Source organism: Coturnix japonica, chromosome 7 (genome assembly GCF_054131305.1).
Source record: "Coturnix japonica strain WE chromosome 7, WE-NBRP24, whole genome shotgun sequence".
NCBI lineage: Eukaryota > Metazoa > Chordata > Aves > Galliformes > Phasianidae > Coturnix > Coturnix japonica.
The window spans coordinates 2685038-2698468 of record NC_140669.1 but is presented as its reverse complement, the minus strand read 5'-3'; the positions used below and the strand labels follow the sequence as shown (position 1 = coordinate 2698468).

Below are 13431 nucleotides of genomic sequence, written 5' to 3'. Positions count from 1 at the left end.
CCTTTCTCTGCACAACTGTCTTTTGCCTACGTTTGTTAACAGTTTTCTCCTCCCTAAAATGGCCATCAAGTTCTCCGGGGGCAAATAATCAAAATAGACATTCATACATGCACACGCTGTACTCCAAGGCTGCCTTCAGCTGCAAATAACATCACACTGGATATTGTCAATGTTGACTTAGCATGTAATGATGATGACATGTCAGATCTGAGAAAGGTATCAGGGAACACGTGCCGCTCATTCAAAAGCTGGGCCCAGCAAAACACCTTCAGCCAGAATCAGCAGCAGATGAACAGTGCTAAGAAAATCCCTCCAAAGATGAGGCAGAGCCCTCAGACTTAGCAGCACTGTATGGAAGTGAGCTGGTTTAGCAGCTGTTATGTCTTTACCTTCAGAAGATCTCTTTATGTGCACGAGCATGGGAAAAAATGGCCGTACGAGTTCATTCAGAACAACCAAACCTATGGTAATTAAAAAAAAAAAAAAATAGAAACAGAAAGAACAAAATACCCCTGAAATCTTTTCTATATTCTCTGGATGACCTGTCTGCTGAAATGTCTTTGTGGAGAAGGTAAGTGGGATTTCCACAGGAGAAAAGGAGACACATGTATAAATAGGAAACAGCTGTCAGTCAGTGCTTGGCTTCACACCACTCCTTCCAACAAAAAGGAGAGATGAAAATGAATTACATGCAAATATCTGCAGCAGTCTATTCAGTATTCTGCAGCTCGGGCTCTGCCAAAAGGCTTCAGGATGGAGCAGAAGTTGGAAAGAGGAGCTGCATTCTCTAAAAATGTGAGCTTTCCATTTTCACTCCATTTTCCTAGTCAGGTTAGGTTTGTTAAAGCTCACAGAAGTTTAAATACTGATCCATGATTTAATAAATCCTAGGGTTTGTCTACACTAGGGATTGACACGAACTGACCAAACCAGCAGCATCAGTAAACTAACCCAATGCAGTCAGTTCCCATTAACAGTTTTTCAGGCAGTGACCTTCGTTCAGCATTTTGAGCTCTGAGCTTTCCCACTAATATCACCACAGAACGGCTTGTGTTAGACCTTGCAGAGCACAGAGCTCCAGCTGGAATTACCTTACCTCCCTGAGATACCCACTAAATAAGGAGTCACCACGCTTTCACTTACAAATATCTACTTCTTAACTTAGTCCAGCTGTACCACGGCTTTCTATTTAAGTTGGAATCTCACATGCTTTACGCTCACTGTTTCTTTCATGACACATGGTAAGTATTACTCTTTGGAAATGAAAGATGGGAGAAATCTCACAATCTCTTTCAAAAATGCACTTCCAGAGACTAAGGTACTTAGGTAAGCATTCCCCCACAGATTTCCTAGACAGAGCATTCAGTGGAGGCATGAAGAAATCCTGCTGACTACAGAATCTGGCAAGAAACAGAAAACATTCTTGTTCCATATGGGCAATTTCAAATATCTGTCATTCTCACCCCAGAAAAGCCATGCCCTTGGGCACAGCCTTTGCTACAGCCACAGCTCAGTCCATACCTGCTCACACCTGGGACCATGGTTTTTATTTCTAAGGAATAGAATTGGCATTTCTAGCCATCTATCACAGAGGAGAGAAATGAGACTAAGACCGATGACAAGGACTTCTCCTTGTCCTCCTCCTTCTACTGTTCCTTCTCTCTCATCTACAACCTCTCAGTACAAAATGGCCTGCATGCTGGAATTTATTCTGCTTATATAAACCAGTAATCCCCACTGAAGCACTAACAACATTATCTGAAAGGAGCATTTCATTAACATGCAGTGATTTACAGCCTGAGAACCGGCATGTGATTCAAGCGTAGCAACGTGCATCTTAGATGATTTCTTCTTCATTGTTTGCCTTCAAGCAGTCATGCTGGGACTATTTACTAAACCACTGTATTGCCTCATAGTACTGTGCTCTGGGACACACATCTTAGAGAAGCTGAACCATTCCCAAGTCTGTTTGGACACATACCAGAATCCTTCCTGTAAAGGATGTAGATTGGTATGAAGTATTTATTTCCCAGCTCAGTGTTGGATACTGACTTATAGTTCTGTAAGAGGAAGATATTTGACAGCTGAAGTTGCTGGATATTCATTTTCAGGTATATATACCTCTCTTGCCTTGCTAGTTAAAAAGACTGAAAAAAGCAACACTATTTGTAATGCCCAAAACGTGGGCCTCTTGAAACAAAATGTGGAGCCTCCTCTATGGCCCCAAGGCTCTGTGTACTATATCAGGGGATGATGCTGTATTTAGATGAGTTCTTTAAGCCATGTTGCACTGGCAGAACCACTGAAATAAGCCCCACTGAGCCTACTGACCTTGCTCCATGCCACCCCCTCCTGGGACGTCACACTGCTTTTTGGATGTAAGATAAACTGGATGAAAGTCAGCTAAAACCCAGCTTCTGTCAGGGTTTTTAAGCTGGTTCATTTCCCACTCTAAGTAGTCACTTGGTCACATAAACACTCAGGACAGGGGAAAATGAATGGCAAGAGTATATGGGGCAGCTTCCTCTGAGACACAGCCATCCATGGGTCCTTGTTGTCTCTTTGACACCAACATTGGAGAACTGTAGGCTATGAGACCTCAGCAGTGACATTAGAACTGTCAGCACACTGCATAAAAGATCACCTACAGCTACCAACAATACACTATGTATAAGATTTAGATCTGCTCCTCTCCAGGCCCTGGCACTAAGGACAGATAGGAGGCATCTCTGTTTGACCAGGGTTTGTAGGTTGTTTGTAGGTTGTCATCTTCCCCTTAAGGCAGCCTGACAGCTGGAAGAACTGCAAGGCATTGCAACACATCCATTCATGCAGAGGGGTCAAACACAATGCTCTCTGCTGTTGACAGTATCTGACCACAAGACACTGGCTGTTCTGGGGCATGGGGTCTCTGTTTTCTATTTTTGAATGTGTGAAATTAACACATTAACAGGAATCATACCTCTGAACTCCACTTAGTGGAGTTTGAGCTCAGCTGGAGCACTGTGTGCAGTTCTGGGCACTGCAATATCAAAAGGATGTGAAGCTATTAGAGAGCATCCAAAGGAGGGCTGCAAAGACGGACAAGATTTGAGGGCAGAGGATGTGAGGAGTGCTTGAGGTCCCTTGGTTTGCTTGTCCCAGAGAAAAGGAGCTGAGGGGAGCGCTAAGCCTTTGCTAGCTGGTTTTGAAAGGAAGCACCAAACACACTGGATAGCTGTGGAATAAGGTTCCATCAAAATACCCAAGATCCATCAAAGCACCATTGGAACACCTCAGTGGTTGAATCTGGCTCCTTAATATTAAGCTAAAGAATCCAAGAACTGCCTGCACTGAGATGCTACTAGACCTATCTAGAGAACAAGGTTGTTTTGTAGCCAGGTTCAAGGGTCGGGCACTGAGCAAGGTTTTCATGATCACAGCTATGAACTAAGCACTTAATTCTATTCACTTCCTTCTTCAGATCTATTCTGACTTGAAAAGAACCCAAATACTCTCCCTCTGCAGATAAGGCCATCAGATTCTTACCATACTGAGGCATGGTCAACTTGTTTAGGTACGAATAAAAAATAAGACTTATGGCTGTAAACGCTCTTCCAGCTTAATCAGGGTATTTCCTGCTATAGCTGAGTTCCAATACTGTGCTGCTGGAAGGATCTAGGTTCTCTTTTGAAGTTTCCAGTTCACATTTCTAGGTTTATCAAGAGCCTTTTCAGATTCCTAAAGAACAAGTCTGGTATCAATGCAGTCTGCTCACAGAAATCCCAAGAGTTTTAAAGCTTCTCGTACTCTATACTATGTTGTACTCCTTGATATTCCCCTTTAGCTAGATTCTTCAGAGTTATGAAATCAATGCTTTTCCCATTACATTGATTCATACGTGGTTAACACTGAATTCATAGAAAATCAGCTAACAAACAAACTCGAAGTCAACTCCAGAGTTAAGGGACTTGCTCCAGTTCAGTATCTCCTTCCCAAAACAAGCACAAACACATTGTTCAGTGCAAATCCCAAAGCAGGCCATGTAAACAGATTGGCTTTGCTGCATTCCCTGGAGTTTAAGAGAAAGGAGGCTTTTTCAGATCCATGGTGACTTCCCATCATGATTATGGTTACTGGAGAACAGCCTGCCACCCTGACATTTAATTCTGAAATCTGATGTACTTAGGTCATAACATAATCACCTCCTCCTCCTCCCTGGCTACTCCAGCTAAACCTCTCCCTTTTACTCATCTCATTAGTAACCAACATTGTGTTTACAAAGCAATAGTAAACAGTTATCCATTGTCAAGGCAGAAAAATAATTACAAAAAATAAAAAAATAAAAAAAATAGTACAGGGTCACAGTTTCATCCGCTGATCAGATAAGAACATTTGAAACTGTCATAATAATTTCCCTATGGGTAGAGCTCCTTCTGAATTTGGTGGCACAAGGTGACCGCTAACTCTTTATCCATCGATTTGGCATAAGTTGAAATTCTGAAAACTAATTAACTTCAGCAGTCAGCACCAACTGACTGCTAACTATGCAAACTATTCCGGCCAATGAACAAAGTCTGGTTGCAGCTTTGGGGGTACCATTCAAAAGGTTATTCAGCTCAGCCTTCAAGGAATCTTGACATGCTTTTTCCCTCATTTTTTTTGGCCTAGGACACAGACATTCCCCAGATTTTGTTCATGACTGCAGCTCATCTGCTATGTGTATCTAAATGGACATTAACCGTCTCAAACTCCATCGGTGTCTGACTGCCTGGCTACAGTCTTGGACACAGTCTGCTCCTGAATCCAAGAGCTGATGAAAGACAACTGTGGTTCTCTTTTCTTTCACTTCTCCATGTTTAAGCACACACACTTCGCACAGCTCCCACCATGAGTTCAGCCTGTCCCACCAACGTCATCTGCAGAATGAAGTCAGTTGTACACATCTCAGGATCCATGTGAGATCCTTTCCTTTACATACTACGTAAAGAAGGATCGCTCAGGAAACCTAGGCTTCTATAGTCCTTGTAAAGGAAGAGACAGAGCTTTCTCTACTTCAAGTTTATAATCATGGAAATCTACCCCATTTTATTTATTTTTACCTAAAAAAGATACTCCGTGAGGTCTTTTTAGAGAATGAGTGCCCATTGGCTGAGACAGTGAACATCTGCTAAGATAATTCACAGCAGCCCACATTTTCTGGCTTCTCAAAGCTGATTTCCATGTGTGCTGAAGCTCTCCTCTACCCAGTGCTGTGCAAGTACAGTTAGAATCACAGAACAGTTAAGGCTGGAAAAGTCCAACCCACCCCACGTAGTTGGCTTGGTTATAGACTATCCATCTTTGTTGCCCCGTTCCAAATGCATCAGTCACTGAGCACTTCTGTGCTCATGGAACATTTATATAGTGAAAGGTTCATAAAGCAACTGTGCTTATCTGATTGATAAGAGAGGGCAGCCACCCCAATGGACTTTGGACCCAAGATGGCGGGCGGTCCCCAAGATGGCGGGCAGTCCCAAGATGGCGGACAGCCTCAGCCCCAAGGAGCGGCTCATGGCCATCGCCCACCTCTCAGTTTTCAGAGATTTGTGTTTTCCAGCAGTTGTTTATTACAGTGCAGCACTTCTATCAGCAATTGATTGTCACCAACCGCTGATGCCTTTAACCACTTCCCAGTAACCTGTTGTTTATTACACAAAGTTGTTTCCAGAGTGGTTTAGAATGACCAAATCCAGCAAAACCAGCCTGAAGACACAAAGGAAAACCCACAGGCTGAGCCATGAGCTCCCAGCCAAGAGTGCCCACCAGCTCCCCTCCGTCTCCTGCCCCGGCAGCTCAGCGCCGCGCAGATGGAGGAGGAGGAGGAGGAGGAGGATGGAGGAACCACCTTCCTTCCTTCACGTGATTTCGAGGAAGGGGAGCGGTGACACCACAGCCCGCAGCAGCTGGGGAACCTCCGGCTCCTCCTCCAGCCGTAGGGAAAGCGAAAGCAGAAACCGGCGGCTGTGGGAGGGAAGGGGGGAGGGAGAGCCATCCCGACGGGAGATCCGCAGGTAGCGCTGTGTGGGCCGGGGGGCTCATGAAGCTCCCTATATATATCATTGTTACATCTAATTCCTTTCTTTTAGACGATGTTGGCTCATCATATGGTATTTCATTCAGAGCTGTTTGCCACATTTAGAGCTATAAGGCATAACTTTGTCATTTTTTTCCCCTCAGGTTGCAATGGATTCAACAAACCCACCGTATTCTTCGGGAGATAATGGTTTGGTGAGTAGCTCCTGATGCTCTGTATTCGGTTTCTCGGAGTGCAGATTTGTGCTTGGAGTGCTTCAGTACTCGGGGCATTCCTCATCCACCTCCTTTAATCACACCTTCACTTCCAGGTGACGTTGCACCAGCTCTGCACCTTGCACTGCAGCAGGGCCTGGCCCTGTGCTTCCTTTCCTGCCTGCCTTCTGTCTCCGTAGCAGAGTCCCATCCTGGATTTCTTGTGTTTTCCTGTTGTTTTTTTTCCCTTCAGGTTGAATATTGCTGCCTTAGTGCATTTTCCATACCAAACAGGCATCCTTTCTTATCAGGCTCCAGCTGCAGCACGTGCATCGTTCTTTCCTGCATTCACTCCCACGAGTGAAGGAATATTTGCTGGTTTTCAGTGATACACAGATGGGGGTTTCCCTGTTGCTTAACAGGACTTTGAAACTGGACAAAGTAGTTGAGGAAAAATATTTTATATGTTATTGTTTTTAGGAAAAACCCAGAATTATCAAGAGAATTAACCAGATAATCTGACAGGCCTTTTCCAAGCCTGAGTTTCATGGTTCACATTCAAGTTTTATGTAATCTGAAGTAAAAGGGAGGGATTGCTTCACGAGGTCTCTTTGGATTTTTTTTCTCTCTTTTTTTTTTTCCCCCTTGCAGAATATTGCAGTCATAGAAACAAAACAGAACAGAGATTTTCTCTCTTCTTGAGCTTTATCCAGTTGTCACTTCCCTGTGCTTGTGAACTTCTGCCCTGCCATGCTCGCAGTCTGAAGTTCTTCTGTTGCCTTTCTCTCACCTGATGTTACCATTCCTTATCTAACCGAGCTTGGAAACATCCCATTTTGTAGTCTTTTTCTTCTCTTCAGGCTCTATACACCCTCTTAGAGGAGCTGCTGAGAAAGCCTACAGATAAACCTCGGTGGGACTCCGGGGCTCAGTTCTCAGCAGAAGAACACAGAGGCCACTTGCTTTTATGGTTTATTAACATACCAACCTGTGAGTGCTTCCAGCTGGATAGTTAGAAAATAATGAGCATGGACCAGTTTCCATTTGCTTAGATTTTGGTCCTGTCCAGCCATGAAAGTAGTTCATTTTGTACTAAGTTTGTACTAGGTTTTACAGGAACCTTTGGTTATGAAGTACTTCAATGATTCTCTAACTGGGAAATAAAACTCAGTGTGTCTTTTCTCTACAGCATGTGACAACCGCTGACCTTCCTGACACATCAGAAGAGATGGAAAGTCTTAAACAGGAACTGGAGAAATGGAAGGCAAGTTCTACAAAGTGTGTGGAAATTAGATGGAAGATACCTGGAAGGGCATTAATCTGTCCTTCTACATCTAAATCCACTCCCCTCCCATCATAATAGATGTTTGTCTAACATGCTCTCTGTTCTTTAATGCTATATGCCTACGTTAACCTCAGTGGTGGCTACACTTGCAAGTCTAAGAGAAATATTTATCCAAAGCATTAAAACTAAGCACAAGTAAAGGGTTTCCCTAAGGTTTTGTTTGTTCTTCTGGAGATAGAAAATCTGAAAGTCTTTTTACCATCCAGGAAAGATTTGAACAAGCTGAGAAAACAAAAACCGACCTTCAACATAGCATATCAACTGCTAATGAAGAATGTGTGAAAATACAGCATGAGCTGACAGAGCTAAAGGATGCTCAAGAGAAACTCAATAAAGAGAGTGGCATGTCTAAGGCTGTCTATGAGGTATGGAGAAGGCTTACTCGTGGCTGTCAGTATTGGTGGAATTGTGGGGGAAGTATTGGTTAGGGAAGGTAATATTTCCATTCCAGTTGAAATAGTTTTACCAGTTTGCAGACTGTAGGACTAATATTTTAAACATGGGTTTTCAATGTCAGATGAAGAACTGGTGCGATGAAATAAGTCTTACAGGAATGAGAAACTGAGACTGATCTTATGTGGAAAATGAAGATAAAAACCAGTCTTCCAAGATTCTCCTCTAACTGATATATTTCAGCTTTGTGTGATGAAGATAGAATTGAATGGGACTGAATGGGTTGTTTCCATTGCTTCATTAAATCCCAGCACCTCCTAGACGAGGTTACAGCACCCAAGGGATTGGCATTTCTTAAGTGACAGTAAGCTGGGCAAAGGCCAAACGCGGTCTGAAGATGGCTCTTCTTTCTGGAACAAATTGGTTCATTACCTCAGAGTGCTGTGAAGTCGTCAGTACAGCAAAAGAGTTTTCCACAGGCTGTAAAAGAGCTGGTTTCTGTGTCATTTTGTTTAGCCTGAGAGCCACTGATGAGCAAGTTATGCTTCCATATTGCAAGCTGGGTGACTTATTGTATGCAGTATATCCTTGGAAAAACCAACACTCTGTTTGAAAGTCCTTACTGTAATTTGCTTTGATTGAAACTGCTCCCTGGTGAGTGCATTTGCCTTGCAGATAGGTAAAGTTATGGACAAATGCCTCATGCTTGGTGGTAATATTTGAAAGCTGAAACACTTTCTAATATCTACAGATTTTGCTGAAATGTACTTCTATCTCCTGTATGTTTAATTTTGCATTTAATACTTTTTGGGCTGTAGACAGAGCTTTGTGTGCTAGACCACGATAATTCTGAGCTGAAGAGAGACATTGAGAAGCTCAAAGAAGAGCTTGCAGAATGTTGCTCAGCGCTCTCGCAGGATGGTAAGGTAATGCTTGCAATATTTTACAGTTATTATTTTAGAAGGACACATTTTTGGTCAATTCTAGACTGTTGAGGTCAGCTGTTTACAGTCATAGAATGACCTGGGTTGAAAAGGACCGCAATGATCATCTAGTTTCAACCCTCTGCTATGTGCAAGGTCACCAAACATCAGACCAGGCTGCTAAAAGCCACATCCAGCCTGGTTTAGCATTTAAAGCTCAACTGATTTCAGTATAAAGTACAGCTTGATGCTTTATTTTCTTACTTTATTTGGCAAGAAAATGTGAAAAAGACTAAGGATATGGAAACAAATATGAGTGTGTGAGATACTGATGAGTGAGAAAAGTGAAGAAAAGAAGAAAATAAATTAAGTGGAAGACATTGGAGTAAAAAATGCACTTAGTATCGCTAATTTTCAAGTGCTCACATTTAGTATTCCTTGGGTGCGAGGATGGCAGAAAGAATGAGTCCTTTGGCAGTAGTGAGAACAGAAAGAGAACAAGCTCTGAGTTAAGATGCTAGTTTTGAAGATAGGTGACAGAAATGCTTTTATTGCTCAGGCTGTTTTGTCTTGGAGGAAAAAAGTATTTTCCTTTTATTTTGAAACAGTTTCAAAAGGGGAAAGAGACGCATCTGAAACTCCCTGGTATCTATTAAAGTAGGCTTTCCTAACCAATGTTTTCATGAGTACTCTTACCTACTCTCATTATAAAATACTTCTATTTTACTACGACAGTAATATGCAAGGCAATTTATTAACAGATTCACCATTGCTGTAGAACAGTAATGCAAGTAAGTAAAAAGAAACTATAGCGATGACTCTCATACTTACTTTACAACTTCCTGTTGTAAATTAAATTACATGAAGTTTGTTCTCTATCTTGATTCTAAAATACTAGATTAAAAAAAGGGTGGCAGAAATGAAAGTGGAGTTCACTCGCATGGAAGACACAGAGGGTGACATTCTGGATATGAACACCCACTGCGTTTTTTCTGTAACAACAAGAATCCCATTCAAACTGAACCAAAACCGAGCACTGCTTACTTTGGAAGATGAAGAAGGTATGATGCATATGAATTATAAAATGAACATCTGATGTATTTCATTACCATAATGGGTGACTCCATTATGCATGTATACTGCAGATACATCTGATCCATTATTTCAGCTAAAATCTAACAGCCTTAGTGGGCATTCTCCACTGCTGGTAGTGATGTGTTTTTATCTGTGGGTTTTTGAAATAAAATACCAAAAGTCCAGTATTGATATTTCATACAGTGAGAGCATCCTTTGACAGTATCTTTTATTCTACAGACAGTATGGTGTTTTAGCTGTTGCCTATAGCTAGTGAGATTGAACAGCAGCAGATATGCCTGAAGTTGTGGGCAGTTAGATATGGTTGCCTAACTGTCAGTTATTTCTCCTTTAACAACATAAAAGGAGATTTTGCTTGAGAGACTGACAGGTTGTCAAGTTACAGTGATGAAACAAGGCTTTTCTTACCTGTAACCTTGTGATTTTTCCTTAGTTGCCCAAAGACTGACAAAAATGGGTAAGCATACTGTGAACCTGGATGGAACTACAGCAGATGTGAAAGTGGTGCCTTTTACAGTTGGACTGGGAGTCAAATTTGAGGTAATCAGCTGAACTATGAAATGACAAAGATACACACTTGCAGTACTTAAGAAGCTTTAGGTTTGGTTTTGTGGGTGTTCTCGATCACAAAATGCACAACAATTATTTCTTTAGCTCCACGTCACAATTTCTGGAAAGAAGATCAATGTTTCGGAAATCCCTGAGCTGCCAATTCCTGATGAATGGATGAAAGACAAATTAGAGCTGAATTTCTACAAATCTGAATACGGAGGAGGAGTAGTAGAAAATATAAGATATGACAAGAGGTCCAGAACAGCTGTGATTACGTTCACTAGACCTGGAGGTATTGCATGTAATGTTTTGTTAGCTGGATATACAAGCCACGTTGTCCCTTTATTCCCTTATGTTCTGAGTAAACTTAACCAGTGAATACAGCTAATTCTTCCCCAAGGAGAGTTAAATTGATCAGGAAAAGATGTAGGTTCACCCACACATTTGTGAATAAAGCAGTGCTTCATCACATTCCTTTTTGATCAAACACGATATGCAGCTTGCCCACTTTGCTTCTTTCTTAACTTTGCCAGAAAACCCTTTTTTTGCTTTGGATTGCTCATGAAAATTAGGAAAACATGTCTGATTTGTAGCTCTCGTTCCATAACAATGAACTGAGAGAAGCATTCGGATTGCCCAACTGTAGGTATTCTGGTTTAAGTGCATGAAATTCTACGGAGACCAGCGGAACCACATCTATTTACAGCAGCTGCTTTAGTTTTATTTCAGAAGCTTTTGTGGGTATTTACTGGTTTTGGTTTTTGGAAAGGCCAAATAAAGTTGGTTGGCCTTTTTATTTTTTACTTTTTTCAAATTACATATGAAGAACCTGCAAATGCACCATCATAGGTTTATTTCTAGATCCAAGTAAGAAAGGTCAGTCTGCTCTTTGATAGTTGTACAAAATTGATCTTGTAGGTCCTTTCCAACCTTGTGATTCTATCATTCTATGAAAATGCATTTTAGGTTATTTTACTGTTCTTTTTCTCATTCTCCCTTACAGCAATGGCCAGCATTGCGAGATGTACTAAATACCCTTTCTATGTAAATGGAAGGTGCCATAAGCTTTCTGTGTCCCCAAGGACTGATGGACACTTGGAAAAGCTTCAGGTAAAATACTTCATATGCAGATCAGATCCATAGGAAGCACAAGAAATGGGCAGAACTTGTAGTTCCAAGGACTGCCCAAGTTTCCTATAGTAAGTTTCACAAACCGAGTACCAGTGTGACTCTGCAACGTGCTGATTGTCTTATATTTAGTACTGTGAAAAAAAAAATAATAGTTTAAAATGGTGTGTGTATCTTATGTTGGGACAGTTGATATCATTACATACCATAACATCTGTGCCAGGCAAGAGGCAGACACAGAACAGCTTGTGAAGCAGGTTAACAGTAGCACAACAGTGTGTTTCCATGGCACAAAGCACTGGCCTCTTCAGCCCTAATGAGAGGCCGTGTTGATAATCTCAGCAGAGCGCCTTGTTGTACAGTGGAACAGTTGCTGATTCATTTCTTCTTACGGTCGTTTGACCCAAATAATAACTTGTTTCCCTGTAGCGCTAGTCTGCTTGCTCATGATATTCTCACTGAAATTGTCTTTGATTTTATATCAATAGGTTGTCACCGAGTCAGTGCTGTGTGTATAATCAGCTCCTTATAATTAAAGCACTGACTAGAATGCGTGCATTTATGAGATATAACAGCATCACAGTGTGTGATGGGCTTCCAAGCTCCTTTTATCTTCAGTTGTAGATCATAGTGCATTGTCCAGACTCATCAGATGTAATCAAACATCAACCCAGTGGATGTTTATTTCCAGTACCTCAGTTCCTTTAGGCGTACCTGCAACAGCTGCTGTGTAATACAAGTTTATCTTTCTTCCCTCAACAGCTCTTTTCTGGTATTTCTACGAAGACCATTCTACTGAAAGGAATTCAAGAGACTGAAGACGATGAGGAAAGCGTGCAGGATATGATTGAAATTCATTTTCAGAAGCCTAGTAACGGTGGTGGGGAAACAGAGAGCATCAAATATGTATCAAAAGGAGCTACGTGGGTTTATTTTGAAGAGGATGCTTAGAATGCCATACAGAAAAGTGTGGAGCTCTCTCAGAACTTCTGAGCTTCTGCTTCATCCGAGGTTATAAGCGGTGCCACTGGTTCTTGTAGAGCTGTGCCTTAATGTTTAGAAAGTGAAAAAGGGGGAACTGCCTTTCTGATTTGTTTAATGGCATCAACTTTGAACAGAAATTCATTCAAACTTAATGCTTGGTGTTCCAGGTGCTGCTGCTGAAAGTCACAGGGAAAGCCTTCATCTGCACACACAACTTAATCTAAGATCACTTCTTGCAAAGTCACAGATTTTGTATCTTGTCCATTTTATATGGGTTTATCCCACCTTAACCTATTTTGTCTTACATTTTTGTGACAGAAGTCATTCATAACCCAGTGTCCAGCATCTGCACAGATCCACAGCTCTGGGGGTTGTATCGGTGTGTGCTCCAACATAACTCAATCAGATGGTTGTTTAAAATGAGCTGCTTTGGAGCAGAGCTGGAGTAGCAACGTGATGGTGCACACAGGGCCTGAGGCACTTACTTATTTAGTGGCATGTGCCTGGCCAGGCTGCCAGTACGTGTAAGGGGGGCATTTGGAGAAAGGCACAGAGGGTTTAGGGGAAGATGGTTTGTTTCTGCATGTAAACTTCCCCTTTTGCTTCCAGTTCTGACTTTGAAAGAGCTTTGAAATAAAACAGGAGTGCAAAAGCTCCAAGAGTGGGTGTTTTTTCTGCCGTGATCCATTATTTGGCCTTCCAGTATTTGAAGGGGGTGAATAAACAGGAGGGGGGACGGCTATTTATGAGGGTGGGCAGTGA

General features: G+C 41.9%; 1 protein-coding gene across 1 annotated transcript; it reads left to right on the top strand.

Annotated features, from left to right (window-relative positions):
- The first annotated feature begins 5986 nt into the window (after positions 1-5986).
- On the top strand, positions 5987-13328 carry NMI (N-myc and STAT interactor). The gene is made up of 10 exons (XM_015869202.3): positions 5987-6032; positions 6199-6249; positions 7439-7513; positions 7801-7959; positions 8806-8913; positions 9809-9971; positions 10439-10545; positions 10660-10849; positions 11561-11667; positions 12448-13328. Exons 2-10 carry the CDS (start codon positions 6205-6207, stop codon positions 12634-12636), a joined length of 1143 nt encoding a protein of 380 aa, XP_015724688.2. The 5' UTR covers positions 5987-6032; positions 6199-6204; the 3' UTR covers positions 12637-13328.
- Positions 13329-13431: the final 103 nt, after the last annotated feature.